At 40.5% G+C, this 24697-nt stretch overlaps 1 protein-coding gene across 1 annotated transcript in view; it reads left to right on the top strand.

Annotated features, from left to right (window-relative positions):
* Window positions 1-23900, top strand: part of NIPAL2 (NIPA like domain containing 2) — a 49424-nt gene extending 25524 nt beyond the window's left edge. Inside the window, exons 4-11 of the mRNA XM_015620124.2 lie at window positions 5601-5660; window positions 7625-7746; window positions 13361-13457; window positions 17407-17542; window positions 19881-19969; window positions 21754-21817; window positions 23144-23238; window positions 23551-23900. Coding sequence (XP_015475610.1) covers window positions 5601-5660; window positions 7625-7746; window positions 13361-13457; window positions 17407-17542; window positions 19881-19969; window positions 21754-21817; window positions 23144-23238; window positions 23551-23645 — 758 coding nt within the window. The 3' untranslated portion in view covers window positions 23646-23900. The remainder of the gene's footprint in view (window positions 1-5600; window positions 5661-7624; window positions 7747-13360; window positions 13458-17406; window positions 17543-19880; window positions 19970-21753; window positions 21818-23143; window positions 23239-23550) is intronic.
* The last annotated feature ends 797 nt before the right edge of the window (window positions 23901-24697 follow it).

The raw sequence follows: 24697 nt of genomic DNA, 5'->3' as shown, positions 1-24697 counted from the left end.
CCATCACATAAACTAAGAGCAGGTTTTAGAAGCCAATTTGATGTAATGAACTTGTTCCCAGGTGTCATTTGACCTGCAGCAGTTAAATGCAGTACATAACTCATCATCTCTCCAGATTTTCCTGACTCTGTGGCGGGCAGCTTTTGTTTGGGGATGGATTAAAGCAACTTCAAGTTTTTCGGTACTGGGAGGGTTCTGAATCACTTCAGCTTGAGAGATAGGCTGAGGGTCTGTTCATATAAAGCATACTTTGAGGTCACATCTTGGAATGTAACTGGCAGCAACTGCATCCTTGTAACTTGGGCACTGCCCAGCTGCTTTAGGGCAAAATCAACTGGGTGAAGTTAAGCTGCTTGATTAGATGGAAGCACACCCTAAAGTTGCATAAAACAGAGTAAATGTTTGGTCTCAAAGTGAACTATTGTTGCACAAACTGAGAGAGGTGCAATAGTCTTTGAATCGTATCTAGTTCTCCTCCCTTGGTATTTCAGCCAGACCACAAGTGAAGTGTTCTTCTGGATAGGCAAATTTAAATGCCTTTATCTGAGTCTGTTAAGAAAATGAACATTTAAAACATGTATAAAATTTTGTGGGTTTTGTTTTGGGTTTTTTAAAAAACTGTTGGAGAAGACAGAAGTAGTGCAAACAGTCTATGCATTTATGAGGAGAGCACTAATCTTTTTAGATAATACATAAAGCTCATCTAGGAATCAAAAAGAGGAAAAGAAAGGATGTACAAATGTTTGAAGTTATGAACAATTGTTACAAAAAATATTTCGTGTAAGATTATACAGTAAAAATAAGAGGTGAAAGATCATATTCATAAATAACTTGAGTATCAGGCAAACAGCTTAATAGTGAAATATAGTGAAATAGTTTTGCATAGGAAAAATGTATCTTGCACACTCACTTGAGTTTTTTATGGCTGGATTGGACAAAATACAGAGAATACATACTATGACTCAGTATGTATTTTCTATCTTTTACTTCTTCTGTTGTGCATTATCCCTTTCTTAAAGGAACAAACAAAACCCAATCCCAAGTGCAGCTTTCATGTCTAGGAAGCAGAGGAGTTATTTTGTGAGCTGGATTCTCACCATTCATTGTTTGCTAGTGGCAGAACCCACACATCACACTGCTTTTTATTTCTATTTGGGCTGGAGAAAACCTACATATGGAGATAATTGTAAACGACCACTCTCCTAAGAGAATGAGCAGCTGACTGAGCTATGTGTAGCACCATTACAGCCCTTCCTCAAGTCACTTAATTGCATATAATGAAAAAACTCAACGTTTTTTATCATTTTTTCAATTTATGTTGAAATTCACATGCTGCAACGAATACACATTCATTCAATAATGTGACTATATGATCATTCAATATATAATTCATATATTCATTCAATAATGAATGTAAACCAGCCTGGTTTATGCTGATGTATGAAAATATGAAGATTTTTAGATAACAATTAAGCTCATGAAGAAACCCTTTTACCCCGTCTCCTACCCAACAGTTTTTATTTAACATGATTTTGATGTAGTGTCAAATCATATTTAGCATTTGAGTTTCGTGAACATTAAGAAAGGCTCTGTTATATATATAGAAGCATTTTACAGGACCTACTTACTTCTCAAATTATGGATATTAATATGAGCATGCAATCGAGGCATGAAACAAACTCAAGGATTACATCAGGATGTGTTGGTTCTGTAACGTTTAATCTTTAACAGATCATCTCACAGATTTTCTGCCCTTCTCTTCATCTAGCAGGCTACCATTGTCACTGGGAATGGGAGTTGTATCTCTGCCTACTTTTGAAAGTTTTACCTTAATAACTAGAGAAAAAGCTAAGAATTATTCTGAGTTCCCCAAAAGTACACAAGTTTTCTCAAATGACCAGGGATGCAATCATTGCCTTGATGACTTGAAGGCTGATAATCCAGACCTGTGGTTGTCCGTGTGCTTATTCCCAAAGCCTGTGTTTCAAAACCAGTGAGGCTTCAGAGCAATGATAAATTGCTTTTGTTACTGAGCTACTGCCAGCTTGCTCTTTGACACAATTTTTTGTCTGTGTTTCTGTATTGTTCTATTCTATTGCTACCCAGTTTTAAAAAAAATGACAAGAAGAAAACTATTCCTCACTCTGACACAGATCTCAATCTCTTTAACTGTCTATGGTTGTTTTTTACAAAAAAGAAAGCAAACAAAAAACCCATTGAAAAGATACGTTCATACTTTTCAGCACAGCAATTGCCCAAGTTCCTCAGTCTATTCACTCACAGACTTAAACATAATGTTCAATAATTTATTTCTCACATCAATATAATGGTGGAGGAGGAGGAATTTTCTGTGGAGGGAGAACAAGAGAACTCGAATGGGAAAGGAAAAATTTGGGCTGAGTGGTAGGGAATTAAACTCACTCAGTGGTGATGGGGTGAAATCAAGGGGAAGTTGGCTAGGAGGAAAGTACAGGGGTATAACATCACTGGTAGAAAGGAGGAGAGGTGGGAAGATGTGAGACACCCCACCTGTGATCTGAGGGAGGGTGGAAAAGGAGAGAGGAGTTGGGGAGTTTGAGCAGGTCTGCATTTAAGAACTGAATGTGGGCTACAGTAAGGGCTTATATTCATGTACCTGGTGGGACTAGTTATTAGCCTCTAGACGCCCACTTAATCTCCTGCAAAGAGTTCACAAGTCCAAGGGTAATTCAGGTTAGAAGGAACCTCAGAAAGTGCCTAACCCAACCTCCTGCTCAAAACAGGATCAGCTTGGAGGCCACCCAGCAGAGAGGAGAGCAGAGACTGTGTGTTGGCCTTTTAGCAGATTGTCTTAAACTGTGTTTTCAGGAGGAATTAATGTCTAAAGCAACTGAGTGCACCTGAGGTTGTAAGTGGGAGCACAAAGGAGCTAAGGAAGAGGAGCAGAGCAGTTGGGAGGGCTGTGGAGTTCTCACTGGGCTCCTGGGGAGCACTTTGGTGTCTGTCATTTGTCTTGCCAGCCAGAAAAGGCTGCAAACCCAGCAGAAGGCAAAACTGCGAACACCAGCCTGCATTCCCAGGACTCCTTTCATACCCCCTGACCCATCTGCAACAAGACAATCAGCTCTTGGCTTCTTTACTTTAATCTTATTCAAGCTTACCTCAAAAATTGAAGAATATGGAAGACTATACCAAAGTCAAGCCTGGGAGTTTAAACCCCAGAATACCAGCAAAAGTAAAATTAAAATATCATGGTCTCTTCGCCATGCTACCATAACTCTCTTTAAATTTATTCCTGGAGGTAACAGCCAGAGTTTGCGAGGCTTCTGATCAGTAATGTACATCTTTTAGCATCTCAACAGGTCTGTGTAACTGTTCTCTGCTTTTTCTCTTAGATTTACCCTATTTCCTTTTCTTCCTCACTTGAATGCAACTGGAGCATTGGCAGCTTACCCACAGGGGCAGTTGTCTCTTGTGTTCAGAGTATCTCCTGGGTCTCATTCTCCTCACCTTGGTGTTGTACCTCCCCTCCTACTTCAGTTTTTCCTCCTCTCCTATTTTTAGATTCCTTTACATATTACTCTACATCATAAAGAGTATTAATTCTTTAATTAAGATTCTGTTAAGCTCTTGATCTCTGGTGCAATACCAGCTATCTCTGGAGACAGAGCTTGCTGCATTTGAATACATTATTAAAGCAGAGTGACAAGTTTCATTATCTGGCTCAATTCCAGCACCTCCTTGTGCCCACTGCCAACCTCAGAGGTTGTGATTCCCCTAAGCTGACACTTGATCATAACACACCCCAAATTGGATGCCAACAGTGCATTTTGCAAATTGCATTTACTAGACCTCTTCTGAATGCAGTGAGCTCAGACATGGAGTACTCAAAACAAACAAACAAACAAACAAGAAAAAAAAACAGCAAAAAAAATCACTGAGGTATCAGTCCTTTAAACAACAGCTCTTTGCTGTCACAGAGACTGTCTAGGTGAGTGGGTTGAGGTGGGATTTGTGAAAGCTGTGAGAACAGGGAGACAGAGCAGTAATTAATTCCTGAATTCCTACACTATCTTGGATGCTGCTGCTTCTTTCCTGGCTTTTGTTTGTCCCTCTTTTTTTTTTTTTTTTAAATTTAGGTAGCTCTGCTATTACCAGTGTTGCCTGGATACCATCAGTGTCTTCACTCCAGCAAAGTCGTCACTGAAAAATTGAATAAAGAAAACCATATCAGGCAGCCTAATTTCAATGAGGCATTTTCAGTTGAAGATTCTTTTATTGCACTTACTCGTTTGCACAGATACCCATCACTCTTGCTACAGTTTAATTTTATGACTTCTGCTGTATCTGATTTTCTACTGGCTGGAAAACAGAGGCCTGATGCTGAATTCCAGTTCTCTGCTTACCTCTTGGTATGAATCTCTAGATTTTTGTAGAGTACATCTACTAGCTAACCATGAATTAATTTTTCCATGAGAACAATAGAGATAAAGAGGCAAAGATGGTTGTAAAAATGTTGAACTATTATTTCAAAAATAAACCATGCTGTGGATGAGTAGAGAGCTCTTGTAGCAGCATCCCATGACTCTGTTTCAGTGTGTCCCTTTGCTGTCCTTCCTAAGCAGTCTTTCTTCGAGGTTTCTGAATGAATCTAACATTACTGATGCACCTCTCACAGAGGACTTTCCTCATCTCTTTAAAAGAAGATGATCCTGCCTCTTCTTCTTTTTAGAGGTAGATGTTGTGTGCTGGAATAGAGCCATGCCTCCCAGTCTCATCCATCCTTCAAAGCCCTTCTTTCCTCTCTAGCACATCTCCACACCGAGCTCCTAACCACAAAACCTGCCCCAACCACTGCTGCTGCTCATCTCCCCACTGCTGCCCATCCTGACGAGTTAGGAGCAGGAGGTGGCAGAGGTCAGATGCAAGAGCTGAACAAGAGAAATGTGTTTCCCAGAAAACAGGAAATAATTTCTAGGACTCACTTCCAGTTTTCTCCTTCCTCAGAGCAAGTAACCCTGAAAGACAAAGACCATGGACAGTGATCCTGTACAGCACGTGTGGGGTTTTCTCCCTGTTCATCTGCAGATGCCATGAGCATTTAGCTCATACTAAGTACTGTGTTTTTGCAGTGACTCTCTTCTTCTCAGTTGTACTGCTGTTGCTCTGCTTATAAGCCCCTAACACACTGAAGACTAAAGAAGCAGAATTTTATTGTTCTATGATGCAATTTGCCTTGAGCAAGTCCGTACAGTGACTTGGTAGCAAAATGGGGAGTGAAACAGTAAGGTTGATCAGTGCCCAGTTTTCCTGACATTTCCACATATGACTGAATCAGAGCAGTTTAAGCAGTGTCCCTGCGTGGGAAATAAGAAGGCTATTGCATCTTTTCAACCACGTAAAAACCTGCTGGATACGTCTGAGATATTACAGAAACCAAGTGTTGGTGGGTTGAGGAATGGACTGCTGGCTGTTTATATCACGGTATGGTGCAACAACAACACCCATTAGGTATATTTAAACTTGTCCCAGGGCAGGTTTTTGCTATAGCACTTGATATTCTAACAAATACATGTATATATATATATATATATATAAAGGTCTTTATATTTCTGTTCTAGGTAGTGCATTTATTTCTGTCTTTTTCCTAAAGAAGACCATGAGGACTGCTGATATATTGGGTAAGTAAGCATTTGCTAATTTAGACATGTGTGCTGCCATATGCTTAGCAAGCTGTAACTCTCACGCAGCCCCCCACCTTCACACTCCCACTTTCCCAAGCAAGTGTTTCAAGGCAGATACTTTCAAAATTGGGAAAAAGTGATAAAAAGAGAGAGAATCTTCAATGCATGAAGAAAAGACTGTATTCCCAAGTCCTCTACTCTTACAACGATAACTTATTCCTTATGTGTCCTTATTGCTCAAATTTATTTTCGTTTTCTATTTTTGCCTCTGAGGTTGTCTTTAGTATTATCTTTATGAGTACAACACAGAATTAATAAAAACAGGGAAGTTATCGAGTTACTTATTCAAATATAAGATTTTTTTTCTTACTGCATAGATATTGCACAAAAACTCAAGCTCAATTTAAAGTGATAATTTCCCTTTGGTTTTAGTTTTATCACCTCAAAAACAAATAATCATATTGTCAAGTGTTCAGTTGGGAAATGTGGTCTTCACTGTAAAAGCCTGTCAACTTTTTGTCTGTGTACAAGATTTTTTTGCATATCAAAGCTGCCTACCTCTAATGCAGTATTAGTGAGAGAAAAGCACATTTCAGGGTTTGGACTTTACACCAAGCCATCTCAACTGAGACAGTGCACCTGATGGAGGGCACCGATATTTCTGTGGGCTCCGAACATCTAGGCTTGATTGTCCAAACTGTAGTGAGGACAGCTGTTCTCACAAATGTGTTGGAGAGATCTGTTCAGTATCATTCCAGGAATACTATATACGATTTATTTAGGTTTGGAATCCAAGTTTGCCAGCTCAGCTGCTAAATTCAAACCCCCCCTCCCTTCACTGATCATATTTCCCTTATGGCCTTATACACTGTGTGTTGCTGTATCTAGTGTTCAGCTGATTTATTTTATTTCTGTGAGTTTGACTTTGCAAGATGGATTTAACAATGTTGCTACATTCCATAAGAATGAGCTGTATGATGGGAAATATGGTGATGGTTTTGCAAGCACATAAATATAACACAGTTCTGCTTTTCCAAGGGAACTGTTTGAGATAGCAGTGCCAACAAAGCCCTCCGGATGTGCTTTGTTTTGAGCCTTGCATTCCGCACCGATTTATAGGTTTACCAAGAATTTTAAAGATTACTTGAAGAAAAATTGATTAACTAATGTCTTCCTTAATCCAGCACAGTTTATGATCTTAGGATCATCTCACTTCTGTCTTCAATGAACATCTGTGTTTGTCACAGGCAGATGTCCACAAGGCAGAACTTGGAGGTTTTTATTAAAAGCATAATAATGCAAGTTTGACCTTGAAAAAGAGCTCTGGCAACCTAGTGGCTGAAGAGTCTATTGCAAATCATCCTTTTATAGAGCAGTTCATAGATCTGCAAGTACAGCAGGGAGCAGTCAGAATGCTGGCCCTATGACAGCTTCAGTCGAGCATTGGACTGACACGTGTGTCTTGCATCTGATGCTTCCAGGGCAGATTGATTGTTGGTGCAGATCTCTGTGGCCACAAATGACTGTGGGACATTTGAGTTTATTTACAGTGGTTAATGATCTAACTGACTGCTCTAGTAGGAAACTTGTCCTTTCAGTTCAGGCTAAGTTTGTGTGATGTACTTTGTGCCTGGGAGAAATACAAAGGATTAATTCTCCTTTGTCATACACTTGGGTTTAGAATTGACAATACTTTAAAATGCATTATTGAGTTGGAATCCAAACCCACATGACTTTACTGACAATTTTTTTTTTTCACATTTCTAAAATTCTTTGAGTCTTTAATAAAAATTAGACCAGATAAGAGCACAAATGCAAGGCAATACAATTGCCTAAGTATAGATCTGTTTAAATGGACTTAAATTTTCTTCTAGAAACTATTTCTGAATTAGCTGGAGGTCAAGTGTGACTGTGGTTACCAAATACTGTATTGCCAAAATAACATATCCTTTTCTTTAAAGGAGGAGCACTGACAATAACAGGGACATACTTGTTGGTGACATTCGCTCCAATTGTACCTCAAGAGCTCACAGCAAGACAAGTGCAGAATTACTTAGTGAGCTGGCCTTTTTTGGCATATTCAGTGAGTATCTGGTTCACACTACTCCCTTAATTAGAAAAAATGGGGTTACTTTTAATTAGAAAAAATGGGCTTTTTTACAGCATTATGAATTAGTGGTATAAAAACTGCTCCTGGAGATAAATTGTATGATTTTCATAGGAGAGAAAGTTCCTTATCATCCTACTGAATCCAAACTGAAAATATGCAGCAACAAAATATATTTTTTAACTACATGTCAGGGGAAAGTCATAATTGAGCAGGATTAACAAGAGTGGAAAGATTTTGATATTTGGGGAACTTGAGGAAAAACCTAAATATTGGTACTGTATAAATTTCCTATATATGTGCTCATGCCACCCTGTCTGCCTGTACATCTAAGTTTCAGGGCTTTTCTGGAATGTGATGGAATTGTGCTTTTAAAAATCAGGTTATGTATGTTCTTGGTCCTGCTTTTTGTCTTTCATATCACTCTGTTTTATTCACACGTTGTTAAGCCTGGCTGAAAGGAGCTCTGTGTGGAGCTGAGATGTGAAGGGGTGGCCTACTTCACTGCCACTTATGTTAATCTGAACCTGAGATAGAATTCAAACACAAAAAGTACCATTTTGATTAAAGTATCTGTATACAAACTTCAAACACCATCCATCTTCTTTGATGTGTTTAATTAACATCAGGAACAAGACCAGAGTGAGTAGGGTGAACTTCTGTCCCTCTTCTCCTCTGGAAAGCTGAAAATGTTTTCCTCTAGTTGAATGTAAAAGATGCAGTAAAGGAGCTTCAGAAGCAGTTACTTTTTCCCAGTAAAGGGACTCATTCCCTTTAAAAGTTGAATTCTTAGTGCCCAGTCTTTTCTTTGTAGGAATCTCAGTTAGAAAGCCACGGAGTAGACAGTTCAAGGATCGTAATCTTTTAGCCAACCTGCAGACTTTACATGTATCTAACTATCCATGAACTACTGATTAAACACAAATCACGTACTGCCATAAAAAATGTTGATCCTCCCTTTCAATTTGTTGAGCTTTTAAAACTGTCTTTAAATTTTTTCTGCCCCTTAAACGATCCTGAAAGATGGTGACACAACTCAGTGGAAAAAAATTAATATTCATGCTGCATAATTCATAACATGTACTTTCAATCAGGCAGTAGAGAGGCTTCTGAAGGCAATGCCCAAGAATTTTGGGGTAGCCAGTAAGGGCAGCTTCAGCATCTCCAAGAGCTTCAAGAAGCCCATGCAATCAGCAGAGTAAGAGGAGGGAGTTCAAAATAGGGATATTGATGCTCTTTCTTTTCTACTGAATATCACCCTCTGCCATGCAGTTCCACTTACAGATGATGAAGTAGCCTGACATTTTAGGCACTGATTTTAAATTGTTAATTCACCCATTTGTGTAGAAATGGTAGAGAGAGAAAACTCCCTATCCACACCCACCAGGAATTTCTGTGTGGTATGCCAGTCACATTTTCTTGAAAACAACAGGTTCCTGGAGAAGGGCTTTTCCACACCTGAGGACTTTTTTTACTTAATTTCAGGAAAAGTTTTCAAGAATAAAATTGAAAGCATGGGAAGACTGCTGTATTCTTCTTAGGAGATATTTTGAGGAGGTAGTAGTTAACCTCTGAACTTTTTTTCTCCTCTTATCTCTTTCCCTACCTCAGCCAGCACCTAATTCTAGATAGCATAGGTTGTAAGGAAGGATGGAGCAAATACACATAAAATCTTGATTCAACAATAGATCAGATTTTATGTGTTCCTTCTGTTCCGTGGGTTCATCTGTGCTGAGCTTCCTCTGACCAAAGAAAGGGGACGAGTGAAAGGCTCCACAAGAGACTCAGATATCAGCCTCATTACCCTGGTATGCTGCTGGAAGATCAAGTAAACCCTGCTGTAAACATTCTTTTTGGGCAGGGGACAAGCTCTTCAAAACTGGTTGTAAAGTGCCAACACAGGTTGGCTGTTGAGATATAAAGAAGTGCAGAAGAAGCTGCAGAATTTCCAGTATAAATATACAATGAGGAGACAGTACAGACGTACAGTGCAGTCCAATGATCTTTCTAAAAGTAGCCCCAAAGTGTGGTCTGCTGAGAAATACAAAGCTCCAATGATATGAAATTCTCTGTGGGTGGTAAACCAGTGGCACTCCACTGATATATTCTGCAGAAGTAGCCTCTAATTCCCAAAAGACAACTTTGAGTCACCTTCTGAGACTCTGCAGTAACATAATTATGTGTGAGCAAGAATGACTCTCCTAGCTTGTTTTTTTTTCTCTTTTGCTTATGTGCACTTTGAGTCTCAACAGAAGACATAAATCATAGATGAAGCTCTTAGATTTCCCTAAACAGAAGCCTAGTAAGAATTGGGTTGTTAATATTTAATCTCTGCAAAATCAGGTTCAAAACATTTCTGCTTTTCTTTCAAAGTGACTAGAAGACCATCCTGTGTATGCCAGAAAGGCATTTGAGGCAGACAGTATGGTATTTTGTTTTGGTGCCTTCTGGTAATGCTTAGAAACATGGAAAACATGATTATTAAAAAATGTTGATGAGATGTGGGCTTGAGGAGACTTCAGTAGAGATTAGTTGTCATAGCAAAGATGATTGCAAGCTGGTGAAGTTCTTCCATTTCCTCTAAACAGAGTACGTGAAGCTGCTATAATCTGTGACCTTATTCCTGGACTTGATATTTATCACTACCACAGCTATCAGTGATGAGGCTAAGGACTGTTTTGGGTAATTCTCAGAAGACAATTTTAGGCAGCAGCTGGGGTACCCCAGCTGTGTGAGGCTCTGTTAGGAGCCATGGACTCTGCTTGCAGGGTAACTTCATTGTCACAGACCCTCCCTTGTCTCCTTATTAAAGACAACCTGTATGTGGGGCACCAAGTGGTGGAGAACCATGGAAGAACAATTAGGCTCCTGAGCAGCACTGACAACTAACTGGATTTCCAGCTTAGTATGTGAGACTTGACAGAGCTGATTAAACTTAAACAGCAGCCCTGGAAAGCAAGCGTCGTTTATGTCCCTGGGTTTGGCCACAGGACTGCCATCTCTGGCCTACACCATGGCTGCTCTTGGGGTTTCCTCAGGATGTAGAGATGACCATGCACATGTGCACCCCATCCAGAGCTGCCATCGGTGGCTCCAGTGTCCTTTTGTCATTTTGCTTGGCTGTTTCCTTTCAGATGTGTCTTCTTGGTGGGCTGGTTTGCTTTTAAGCAGGAGGAGATCACAGAGGAGCTTTATTGTAGCTTTAGCAAGAGAAGAGATGATGAAATGATGAGAACCAACAGAAGGCTGATGGACAGAGCCAGCTCTGACGACCTGGTTCAGTCAAAACTGGTGCTGCTTGGCACTACCTGCCACTCAGGGGGTTGGACTGAGGTAGAAGAGGGTGAATGATACTGTGATGGAACAGTTTGAGCCAGTGACTGTCCCTTGGCTTGGTTTTGGATGATTGTTCTTGCATAGTTTGAGATCTCAGTGACAGGACAGGTGATGTTGCTTCCCCCTGCTGTGATTGTCTAGAGGATGTAAAATAAATCAATAGAAGGGTGGCTGCTTGCAGTAGGGGTGTCTCAAGGGTTTCTGCACCTCTGTGGTAACCACACCAAGGGTCTGGGAAGGGTGACTGGTGCTCAGGTTTGCACTGGTCAGGGAAGCAGAGTTCACAGTGCTACATTACCTGGTGCTGTGGCCCAGACCCAGTCACCATCCTGTGTGCCAGTCCTGAACTGGTGTGTCATGGAAGAGGATACCTAGGACATCCTTTCTTAATGTGGCTATCTTTCTGAGTGGGGAATATTTACTTAGCACAGATTTTTTCTGTTCTGTTACCAATTGTTCCCTGTCAGAATAGCAAATGAAGCTACCTGGTGGCTGTTGTAGCTGCAGCCTGATAATGTGATATTCCCCTCTGGCCCTAAGACGTGTTTGGCAGTGGCACAAAAAGCAAAGCTGCCACCTTTACTTCTCCTCTCAAGTCACCTCAAAACCCTGTCATACTTTTCAGCAGGGAGGCCAAGATGAACTCACCTGTCTGAAGATCTTGACATTTATTGTGCCTTGCCTGATTTAGATTTACCCGGTGTTGCACTGTTGAATAAAGCTGAAGAGGCTGGCCAAGTTACTAACTGTGAGTCTGGGGCAAATGCCTCTTTTCCCCCAGCTGGTGGCCAAGTTTGCATCTCTGGGTGTAAACCTGGTGGGGAGGGACATCAATCTGGAGGAAGATGAGACCAGCATTTCACAAGAGATTGTGAAGATTATTCAATTAGGATTAGCCTGGTAATCCAGGAATGGTTTGTTCTATTCAACACATTTGAAAAACAAACAAACAAGCAAACTCCAACTGAACATCTCTTCCCCCTCAACTTTGTTGTTTTGGTTTTTTTAATCTTGTGATAAGTATTTCACATTTTTTTAAGGAAAGGGGGTATAAAATCCAAATTTGTGTTCTTAATGTTTTGAAACACAGTTGTCTTTTGGTTGTCTTTGGGAGCAAGGGAACCATGTGAAGGTAAATAAAAATGGAATTAAAATATAATTATGTTTTGTTAATATATTTAAACATTACTGAATTGGGGAGGGTATAAATGTGGCAGAGACTGGGCAGAGCTGACAGCTTTCCTGCTCCAGTCACTCTCCAAAATGACAAATGGGCCACTTCCATTATATAACCATTGCTAGTAACTGAGCACCCCTTAGCGCAGAGGTGCAGCACTCCTGCTTTCATAAGTCTTCCAGGTTTCACAGATGCTTTATGGCCCTTGCACTTGCTGTTTTCTTTAGGCATAGAGGGATATTTGGGCAACCCCTTTGGGTTAGGTAGGAGGCAGAATACCCATAATTTTGAGATTTACTGAAGGAGTCTGCAGAGACATATGAACAGGAGGTCAGCAAATTGAACTGTCATTTAGCTGTCAGATGTTATTGAAGGAGCAAAACTGGACCATGCATGGTGCAGCTGGAGCTGCTTCAGCATCTCAACATGTCCAATAGTGTGGTCTGCTGGTGTGTCATTGAACTTATCAAGGTAAGGTCCTGGCAGGTACCTGTGATTTGAGAACTACCATATGAAATAAATGTTTTCTTCCTTATGATGCAGGGCAGAAAATTTGGACAAAGTTTTGAGTGGAGATTTTAGTTTTGAGGGAAGAAGGGCAAAGAGGGTAGGAAAAATAAGCTTGCACATAACAAAGAGTGAGTGACATTAGGAATACAATAGCTAAAATGAGAGATTGCTCTTTCTTAAGCTAAGTGCTTTACTCTATAGGAATTATAGACAGAATTTTTGTAAGAATTATTGTTGATTAATATTGGTACCTTTGCTGTCACACTAAAAAAAGTCTTCTTAACATTACCAGTAACAAAATATAGATAGAAGCGCAAAATGAAAAACTGAAGATATAAAAAATGCTCAAAGTTTAGCTTTTGCTATAACAGGAAAGATAAATGACAACAGTTGTTTGATAGCTCAGTCAACTGTCAATAGTTACTTTTTAACAGAAGATATTTCATGAAGACATTCTTTGCTTTGAACAGATAGAGCAGCAAAAATGAATGTGACATCTCAAAGACTTTGAATGAAGCATTTATTACATAGTTTCACAGCTCTAACTTTCTTTTCTTTTATTTTCAGATTTTAGAAATTATAATATTCTGCATTCTCCTCTATTTTTACAAAAGAAAGGCTGTGAAACACATTGTGGTTTTGTTAATGATGGTAGCTCTACTGGGTAAGAACATATTATTCACTTTAATGTTCCTGTCTATTACTTGATAATTCACTCCATCTCTCCAGACAGTTTAGATTAGAGCTATTTCAAAGCAGTGTGCTAAAGAAGAATCATTGAAACATTTCACATGATTTTTACTGGGGTGTCTTTTTTAAGAGAAAAGCTGATTATTAAACACAGTTTCTATGCTTATTGCTGGGACTATTTCGTATTACAGATACCCTCAAATTAATATGCTATGTGCAATGGTATTCTGAAACTTGTTTTAAATAGCACTTTAGGTTTAGATCCTGGCAAAGTGAACTATTCAAAACTTTGTTTTGGAGAGCAGGCTGTGAAAATCAGTTCTCTAGAGCAGAACGGCTGAAGACCTTGTAAGCGCTCTCTAAACAAATGCAGTGATATGCTGTGACTGTACAACAGCTTTTAATTATCTATGACTATTTGTATATGCAACATTTCATATTTTACCACCTTTCCTGAGGAAGCACAAGAACTCAGTGGGCCACTTAAGTTCATTTTTTGTCATTGTCACTGCAATCAATATCCAGGGAAATACAGGAGATCATTCTATCAGCAGCTTTCAGTAAAGTTAAACTTGAATCAGTTTGGAGAAATGTCAGGGGTTCATCTCTAAAGCTTCTATGCTTGCAGAGTTATATCAAGAAATTTCACCACCCAGTGTGACAAATTCTCCTGTCTTTGTCTTGTCATTTCTCTGTGAAACCCTCAGGGGACACAAATCTTTGGTTGAAGTGAAAGGTACCATTGAAGTCAAAGGTTATTTTTTCTCTGAGTTCAGTGGGTTCATGTATCAGCCTGCAAAGACTTAAATTTTTAATGGAGATGACCACGAGGGTTTTAATAAAATAGAACTTTACTAAAGTTTTCCAGGTAGAAAATTTGGATTTAACTGAATGTGAAAAACCCTCACAGATTTATTAACTCCCTTCCTTCAGATCCCTGAGTGGTTTCTTACTTTTTCTGAACAACCTTCTGGGGACAGTCTTCCTATGTAGATTCCCCAGCCCTAGGACCATCAGGATCTGTGGCTCTGCAGAAGCACTGAAGGATTTCCATGCTCCCTGCATGAGGCAGAGATGGGAGAGCCCCCAGAGCCTTAGGTGTAATTGTTCTTGGTTAGAAGGAGGGAAGTGTGAGTGTGGCTGTCCCCCAGCTCCTAGCATAGAGCCTTAGATCTTTGGCAAAGCTTGTCTGAGCTGCACTGCAGCTTCCAACAGGGCCATGAGGAGTGTGAAGCACCGTGCACTCCTGAGCAAAGGTCCAGCCTCCTTCTGCATAACTGGAAGCCTGAAGATTTCCAGATGTGTTCCTACACATCACTGCTGCAGTTCTGGGCAGGCCCACCATGAAGCTGCCCTGAGCAAGCCCTTGTAGAGGTGGGCAGTTGTTCTGTACAGCCCTGCTGACTCTGCCTTGCCTCCTGCCAGCGCTGATGCTGCTGGTGGGAAAGGGGCACGCTGCACGGCAGCACTGCTGCAGACCTGTGCCCTGGCAGGCACTAACTGCAGTCCAGTGGTCTGGCCACAACCAACCAAAAATGCATTTTCAGCTGGTGACTGCTGAGGTTTTTGTGAGCTTATGCAACGTGAGGAAAAATGTGTCATTATTTCTGCTCTGTTAAAAAAGACACAAACAAATCCTGGTTTACGGGACCTTTTGAAATACTCACATTTCCCTTGAGCATGAAACTCAGAACTGCATCTGACTCTGGTTCCTGCAGCTGTCCTGGAGCCTGGAAGTCCCCACAAATCTACACTTAGAGCACTCTGGTTGGACTGTGACCATCCTGCTGAGTGAAGTGATGGAGGGGCTGAAAAACTGTCCATTGCTTTGCTCCCAGCTGTGTGACACAGGCACTGCCCTTGCAAGGCCCTGCCTGCCAAAGGGATGGGTGCTCGTGGAAGGTGATACAGTCCTGATGGAGTGTTCATACAGATACAAGTTAAATGTAGAAAGGTTTCTTTACAGAGAGGGCAGCCTTGTGAAAACTGGATATTCAAGCTACTTTCATCATCAAGAAAATACAGAAGGGATCACAAAATCTGATAAAGTTTTGCTTAGTACAACTCTGCAAATTCAATTGGTGAGAATCACCTTACCTCATGTATATACTCAATAATTGTAAGTTTGGGGAAAACATTTCCTATTATAGTGGGATTTCAGAGGTTTCTACCCTAACAGCTGGAAAGTGACATCATTTGTCACACTAACGTTGAGAAGTCATTCAGACAGAGAAAACAACTCCTTGGTTTGAAACTTGTTTTGGAGTTACTTTAATGAAAAAGATCATTTCACTTCTCAAAGAATATAAACCAACCAACCAAACAGCCCCCCTGGTGCTTTCATTTCTGTCTTGTTAAAATTATAAGGCATGGAAACTGCCCTTTTATCAGAAAAAAAAAAATAGCAATCTTTACCCTTGGCAGGACAATTTAAAGTAATCATTTTTACCCATAAGTGTTCTTTTAAAATAATAACTTCCCCATGTTAGAGGGCAAATCTCTATGTGGATGTCTTGTTGGGGTTTGTGTGTATTTTTGACTTTGCATCATAGCATTTGCACCACTGCAGGCCAGTGTTTGACCTCTGCTCAGTTTTACAGCTGTGTTTGTTAAAACACTTCACCTGTTTCCATTACAGAGAAAAACAAGTGAAGTGCTGGGTGGAAAGGTTGTCATGAAAGCAGTGAATTTCATGGTGATGAACAGGATCATCACAGGATGTATGCAACTCTTAAACTCCCCCTGAACTTTTGGACTTTCTATAAGAAAAATGTTTGCAATCAAACCCACAGACCTGCACTCATTCTTCTTCCCCCTCGGTTTCTCCCAGCCTTTGGCCTGAACCTTTTGCATAGTGCAGGTCTCCTTGGCAATCTGAATGCTGCAGGAGGATGGACCAGACCACTGAAATCCAACACTCCTCAGCTCTGCACAAGGGTGGAACTGGATCTCAGCTGGGGAATGGTGCTCCTGACAATTAGCTACCTTTCTTCAAAGGTCATTTCTGCAGCCTGACTCTTGAAATTTTTTGAGTTTTCTGAATCTGTTACATTTTATTTGCAGTAATCACAGATTTTGTGGGTTAGCTTCCACAAACCAAGAGCTCCAAAAGGAAAATCTAAAGTAACCCTTAGCTAAACCCTCAGCCCCTTTTCTAAAAGATTTGTCTTGCAAAACCTCTCTGAACTGGTGACATGTATTAAAACCATTGCTTGCTGTCTGAAATTTGTTTGTGGTGATGCAATGATAGTGATTAAACGTATTTACAACACACCACTGAGATACTTGTTCTGTGGGATAAATCCAGTAAATGGTCTCAAGAGCCTGGCCCTTGAAATGAAATGCAGACTGTGATATATATATATATATATATATATATATATATATATATATAAAATGCATGGGGAGAGTTAGGTGCTTTGGGATGTGATCCCAGAAGTTTACTTTGTCCAGCTCCCGTTTCAGAAAAGAAATCCTGAGGGTGATGAGTTATTTGAGGCTGCCAGTGACACATGCAAGCTGCTATAAAGAGGCATCCTAACTGCTTTGAACAGATAATCAGACCTCTCAGATATCTCCTGAATAGTGTGACGTGGGCTCCAGATTAGCAGATGGAGTTAAATAAACTATATGTGGAAGATGTGGATGCTCTCGTACCACCTTCAGCTGGGAGACTAATGTGCTAAAAAGTCCTGAAGGCAAAACACAAAGCATACTGTGATCTAGGGCCATTGAGCTTAGACAGTACTTAGCAAGCATTGATAAAAACATACACTTGTTTTAGGTGCCCAAGTCCTTCCTCAGTCTTATTTTAAGTGATTAGGCCTGTGGCTCTGACCTAGGTCCTTGTCCTCCCTCACTGATGCGCTGAAGACACTGCTAGTCTGAGTCCTGCCCTGCTGATCTCTTCCTTTCCCTTTCAGCATCACTGACTGTCATTGCTGTTAAAGCTGTGTCCAGCATGATAGCACTTTCTGTGAAGGGGAAAATGCAGCTAACCTACTCCGTTTTCTATGTCATGAGTGTTTTAATGGCAACTTCTTGTGCTTTCCAAATCAAGTAAGTGAGATTCTACTTACCTACTAACCTTCATACATGTTTTATCTGACAGTTTTATTTGTTACTGATAAAGATTCCAAATAAAAGTTGAATTTTAAGGCAACAAATTCTGTCAGAGCCTTGACAGATGCATAAATTGCCTCCAGCTGGTTGTATTGTTTATTTAAACTTTATTTCTTAGTTTATAATTGATTGCTATGGACACCGCCTCCTCTCATTATCACCTTCAACAAGGTCTTCCCAAATGTACTTGCCTAGTTTTGGCACAGTTCTTAACACGCTAAGTGAAATTTATGCTTATGTAGTTGTTTGGAGGTTACTTTTAGATATCTTTATTGCTGAATAATCAAATGGCCGTGTTTATCCTCATTATTCATGTCTGTTCCTTAGCTTTATGGCCCGAGTCAGATTGAAGAAGAGAATTTATCCCATTTTTTCTCCCTACCTCTGTTAAATCTGCATGTTGCACTTTGCTATCCTGTATGACTGTACCTTTCAAGTTTCCCCTGCAGGTCTCTGGTCTGTGAAGTGATTGGTTTATGCTGCCTTTGTAGATTGCTGGGGGTGGCAGCATGGTAAAATATGTCTTGCAGCTGAACAGAGCCTGTTCCCTTTCTGCCTGTTCCTCTGCTTCTGGTGCTGATAGCAGCCTTCAGTAATCTCATCTAGACTGCTCCAGTGTGAGCCTGAGTAGTTACTTGCATGATTATTTTCCGGCAGAAAAGCCAACCCAGCTTTTTCGTGGCAGAACATACCATTCCCATGTGGAATCAGAAAGTCCATGCATTATTATGCACTGACTCTCCATGGCTGACTCAGGAACTCCCCTGTAACAGATTATAAAGTGATTTACATCCAGCTTGTCTTCGCTGGGAGAACAGCTCCGGGCATTTAAATAGGAAATAAGAGCTTGGTAAAGAAGAAACTGCTGATCAAACTCTCCATCTTGTAATATTTTTCTTTCTTTCTTTTGCTGGCCAAAATTAAAGCCAAAGTGAAACATGCCCATTTCATTCCTTGGGCTCAGCATCCCTTTTTCTCCAGTCTTTTGGATGCATTTTTAAACAGGGACATTGTTGTCAGACTGAATTTTTCATTTTATTTGTTTTTTCTCTTATTTTCTTTGACTGTCATTCATTAGCTGAGAGCAGCCTGTGCTGCAACAATCTCCTGGATCCAACTCTGGGCCTTGCTATCACTGTTTTAGTCCCTGTGACCAAGTTTGTTGCAAATGGGAGAAAATAATGAGGTGTTTTCAATGACTTCAAAATCCTGACTATCCTGTGGATATGTAGGATTTCTTTATTTTTAAAGCACCATGGAGACTGTTCAACAGTTGCTAAAATAACCACGCAATTATTTTAATGGCTAAAACAGATCCAAGCTTGGATTTTTACTGTGCACATATATTGCACCAGTGAAATGTTCAAGTGTGGTTCTTTTTACAGGCTTGAATATACTCTGCAGATTCCTGACTTTTCTCTCTGAAATAACAATTCACATAACAGAATATCTACAGGTGCATCCACAATGTCAGCTCATGATTCATCACCCTATGGGTGAATGTTGATGGCTGTGGTCTATGTACAAGTGGGTTAATTGCTTTGCCTTTTTGCAGATTGTGCAGGCTGCTCCACAGCCAGAGTCTCAGCCCTGCAGGTCTGTGTGCAATGTATGCTTCTGTGGTCCTGCACACTCTTGCTCATGATTCTGGTGAGAGTTCATGTTGCCTCTCTGAAGAGCAGAGCAGAGAGTTTCCAACCCAAGGAGCACAAGCTTGAAGCCACCTTCCTGAACTTTCCCAGCAGGACAGAGTGTTTCTGGGGTGTGATTGTAAGGATAAGTATATAAATAAGTGTTTCAGCTAAGCTGGATTGAGCAGTAGCAGCAATGTGGACTTCAGCAAAGTGGAACAGAAGAACTCACATGTTCATGTCCATGATGCCAATATACCCTTACACAACCTGTTTGAATTAGAGCAACTTGTCCCTGGCTGCTTGCAGGCAGCACTGCTTCCAAGAACCAATACAGATCATAAACAATTATACTCTAGCATTCCTCCCTTATCTGTGGTAGATAAAAGTTTTCCAGCAATGCTTCAAAAACCTCTCCAGTGAGACCCTATGGCCAGAAGAATCCATGCCAACCTTCTTGCTTTCTGCAGAGTCAAAACCAGAAAGTAAATTCAATGTGTGTGCTGTCCAGGGCTCCTTGCTGTTGTGCTAAGAAATGGTCACAGTTACTGACAAGAAGTTAAACTGACAAGAAGTGGCTTAACTTGACCTAAAGAGCAAGGAACCTCCTGTAGGCATGAGGTGCAATAATGCTTTTCTTGCAGGTTCTTGAATCAAGCAATGCATCTGCATGAAGCAACAGCAGTTGTCCCCATTAATTTTGTGCTCTCCACCTCCAGTGCCATCATTTCAGGTTTGTTTCTGACCTTCTTTCTCTGGAGAAAGGTTGTTTAAACATCAGATTTTCAGGAGCAGGAACCCTGTGAATTAGAACCCAAACCAGTCATATTTGTATTCATAGAAAGAAGTTTTTTCCTAAGTCATAGGTACTTAAGTTCTGAAAAATAAATAAGTTCACAACTTCTGAAGCAAAATAAATGGCAGGGTGTTAGAACTAGATCATCTTTAAGGTCCATCCTGACCCAAATCTTTCTACAATTCTATAAAAATAATCAAATTCTAACCTTTCCAAAATAGATATGTGTGATTTACTGTACCTTGCTGGCTTACTAGAAGTACCTGCATTTACCCATGCCTCATATTGACATCCAGTAAATGCATTTACCATGTGCACACCCGTCTCTCCCTGTACGAACTGGTAGAGTGATTTTAACAGCCTGGCAAACTACTCAAATGACAACCAGCTGTGCTTCATAGTAGTTAGCGTTCATTCCATTTCAGAAGGTGGAATTCTGGGTTAAGTGAAGGAAATAAAATGACTACAAAAACTTTTTAAGCATTTAACATTTTATTCTGGGTGAGAACTTTGAACTCAGCATTGTTAAAGAGGGACTGCAAATCTTGGAAATGGTGTGCAGCGTAAGAACATGAGCTGGGAGGACGACTAAGATGCTGTATCAGCAATGAGCCAAAATGATCATGTTGTTAGAACATTTATGACTCATTTTAACACACGCTGGGGGCTTTCCTGTCATTGCTGTGCAGGAGTTTCTCATGCAGAGCTGCCATTAATGAGAAGGGGAGTTAGCTTCATGCACAGATTGCCTCAACACCTGTGTTAGAAGAGACCTACACTTTGTGACAGAGAGGAAACTTGTGCCAAAAGGGATTGTGTTCCTGTGACCATATGGGGAATTTGGCCTGGTGCCTCCTTAAAAGATCAAGTACCTATTCAGGAATGGCTTAATAGCTTTGAGAGTGGATACACATGCATTTGCACCAGGTTAGTTAAACCAGTGTAGGGCTTAGAAGAACAACCTCTGCTGAATCTTGCTGGTGTGCTTGTCTCATGATTCCCCCATTCCCAGTTACACCTTTGAAGACACGGTCACACTTCAGCTGCTCCGGGTCCCACTCTAGCGTTTCTAAGCAGAGCTATGCTCATCAGTGGTTTAAAGCTAATATACTTGGCTGTTAATAGGGGCAGCTGAGATCCAGATACACATCTGGTTCTGTCACCTCCACTACAGAGGTGCTAATTCCTGGAAGAGGGGTGACCAGAAAGAGCTAGTGATCCATTCAGCCAGAAAAATTTGGCAAACTTGGCCGCTGGAGCATTTCACATGGTGTAAACATCAGGGACACAGTTAGTTATTGAAAATCTGTTCCCAATTGGAGTTAAGATGTCCACATGGTCTGCTGGAGTAGCTTAACGAAGTCCATGAAGAACCTCTTAGCTGTATTGGTGTGTCTCTGCTTGTGAATAAGACCTCAAGTTTGACCTGCACAGAAATTGTTGCTGACAATGCAAAAGATACATGCATCTGTGCAATTACCAACCCACCACATGTTCCAACCTGACTGACTAAATCTTCACCAGTCCTATGCAGTATCTTGAGAAAGCCTAGATTATGGAATATAGGGCATAAAGTGAACACATCACAATGTGTATCAATACCTTATTTGGGATTTTTTTGCTCCGTTTAAGCATGACACTTCTCCTGACCCTCTCAGCTGTAATTCATATCACTTGGAAGCCAGTCAAGATCTGCAATTCTTGTTTCTGTCACATTCCAGGAGTCATATTTTATCGGGAATTCCAAGGTGCAGCTTTACTGAGTGTGTTCATGTTTCTGTTCGGGTAAGTGTATCAGCCTAAAATCTGCACTAAGGTTTGTACTGAAACAGCATTGCCTTATGGAACCTCTTCTTTTCTCAGTAAGAAGAAACCTGAATTGTTATTAAAGTATTATGGAATAGCCATTATAGTAGGATAAAAAAAACATTAAAGGCAAGATTGATGTCTGTGCCTTGGGAGTTTGGAGGCCTGGTTTTGAATCCAAATATGTAAAAATGTGAGACACTTGTGAACTACTAATCTCATGATGGAATGAAAAACCAGCATCATGTGTTCCTCCTGCAGGAAGGAGAAGTCACTGCTCTCCACCAAATATCAAATTATAGGGGGTGCTTTTACAGCTGTGATACATCTCCTCCCATGTTACCTTCCACTGGTGTGTCTGGCTGGTTTTTTCTGCCCCTAAGCATGGGCAATTATATCAGCTGCTTGCCTACAAGGCAGTCCTGTAATCACACTGTAAGAACTCTCCCCCATCTTCCAGTGTCAAGAAAGACACAGTGTGCCTGCAGAAAAATCCAGAGCATGCTAAATAACTTTTTGCAGAATGGCCTAGGTCTTGTGAGAGCAGAAACCTTCTCCTGGCTACCAGCACCACAACAACTTTTGGGAGAGGTGACAATTATAATAATGGCCACGAAATATTTAAAAGATCTCCTAGAATTGCTGGGGGTGTCTTGCCACAGTGCTGTCATATAAATGGGGCTGATAGCTACAGACATCTTCATCCTCTGCAGTTGGGCTGGAGTAGGTGCACACAGCTGCTATCTTGTCTGACTGCTGGACATGAGACAAAAAATGGAGATGAGCAACCATGTATTTGGCAGATAGGAATTAGGGGCTGTGTTTCCAACACACAGCGGATAGAACTTGTGTCCAACCACAGCAGTTTTTCACTGCTCCTGGCTTACAGCCTGCCCCTGAGACACACAATCAAATGAGAAAAACAACAGAGATGATGATTGTCCGCAGCTAGACTGAGTTGTTAATGAAATTGCACATGCTAGAATGTTAGCTTGGATGCTCTGTGAAGATTTGCTTAGGGATTCAAATGTTGAGGTCTCACACTCAAAGGCATCTGATTAGGTATATATTGCTGGAAGTGTAATTTTGGCTGTGGAGCCTTTGGAACTGATAATAAAGCTTCAGGAGGGAAAAAGTAGGCTGAAAGAAGCCCAAAATAAATTTACAGAGCTGCCAGGAAGAAGTGTTTCTTTATAAACTCAGCAACTTGGGTTTGGAAGTCCCTGAAAAAGAAACATGGAAAGAAATTCTCATCTCAATGCAGTGAACTGTTTCTAATGATACTGTGCCACTGTTATTTTGCAGGTGTCTCCTATCTTCCCTTGGTGTGATTATAATTGCAAGAAATAAAACAGAGAAGCATTTACAGTTTCCTTTTATTGACTGTGGACATATTCCTGGTAAGTAGGACTTTTTTTCTGTCTCTATTTAAATGAGGTATCAGATAATGGGATGACCTAGGAGAATTGAGTCACAAATGTGCTCTAGTCATATTTAATAAATATACTGTTCCCTTAATTTCTATTCCTGTTCCCAACAGATTTTTCAAATAATTTTTCTGGGTTTTTCCAAGTTATTGTTACAACTGGTCAAATGAAAACAATGATTACTGGAGCAAAGAATGTTTAAATGATGGATTGGTGGGGGATTTTGTTTTACTGAAATTCTTTACAGAGTTGTTGTTTTTTCCTTCTCTCACCATATTTCCTTAGGACAAAAACTGACAGGCAAAATACAACCAGGTTCTCACAGTTCATGCTATGGCACACTGAATAAGGAAGATGACTCAGTGAAAAGGCAAAGCTGAAAGAAGAAAGTACTTCACGTGCCAATTAACAAGAGGAACACCACTGGAACAAGGAGCAGTAGCACATTTTTATTGAGCATGTTCAAGTATACATTGAACTTCTTTATGCTGATGAGTCATAGTATTATTTAATACTAATTTATTTATCCCATGATTGTACCAAATGTGATCTAAAGATAAAGGAAGCCTTAACAGAAACCAAATAACCATTAATGAAATGAAATAATCTCCTAGTATCAAGGCCTCTTGAGGACATTTTTAGAGTTTTAATTGCTTTTAAATGCAATGAGCACAGAACAGGATTATAAAAATTCCCCTTTGGAACTCCTTAGATCTGTGTCAATGTTTAAAGACAAAGGTGAGAAAATGGAATATTTCTAAGTGATTTCCAAGTATTCTGCAATACATATAATCCCTATTTAAACCTCTTCCATCCTGTTCAGGAGTCAAAACTGTATGCATATATGCAGTAGACTCACACAGGTACACAAAAAGAATTTTGTATTGTGTGTAGAAGAGCAATCCTGATTATCCTACCATCAGATTAATTCTCTTATCTTCCAAGGAAATCAGTCATCGTGTGAGGAGTGGGAAGATAGTGTTTGCCATAAACACAGGCACGTGGGCACACGCACACATTTGAGGTGCCCAGCCAAGGCAGGACTAGGGTACTATACCTGACATTTTACATCCTTCCAGAGGAGTCCTGTGCACTGGGCTGGACTGGGCTGGGCTCTGTGATCTGTTGGACAGAGTCTGGTCTGAGTTTTCACTTCTGTTTTCAGCAAAATAAGAAAATGCATTTTTCTTCAGAGGAAGTGAGGTAGCCAGGGTCCCTCTCTTGGGATGTCTTGGGAAAATACCCCTAAAAATGTAGGGCAACTCCTGTTACCACTGTTAATTCTGTATGAGGAAAGGCTGTAAAGAACAGGACCACTAAGAGTCACAGTAACTGTACAATTTCTCCTTCATTAATGGTTGTCTCCACAGTGATTTCAAGAGCCAGCAGCGATGGGAACAATGACAGTACAGGCTTTGTGTTCACATTTGGT

This window comes from Parus major, chromosome 2 (assembly GCF_001522545.3).
Source record: "Parus major isolate Abel chromosome 2, Parus_major1.1, whole genome shotgun sequence".
Taxonomy (NCBI): domain Eukaryota; kingdom Metazoa; phylum Chordata; class Aves; order Passeriformes; family Paridae; genus Parus; species Parus major.
Note: the sequence above shows the minus strand (reverse complement) of the source record. Positions and strands in the feature narration are given on the sequence as shown.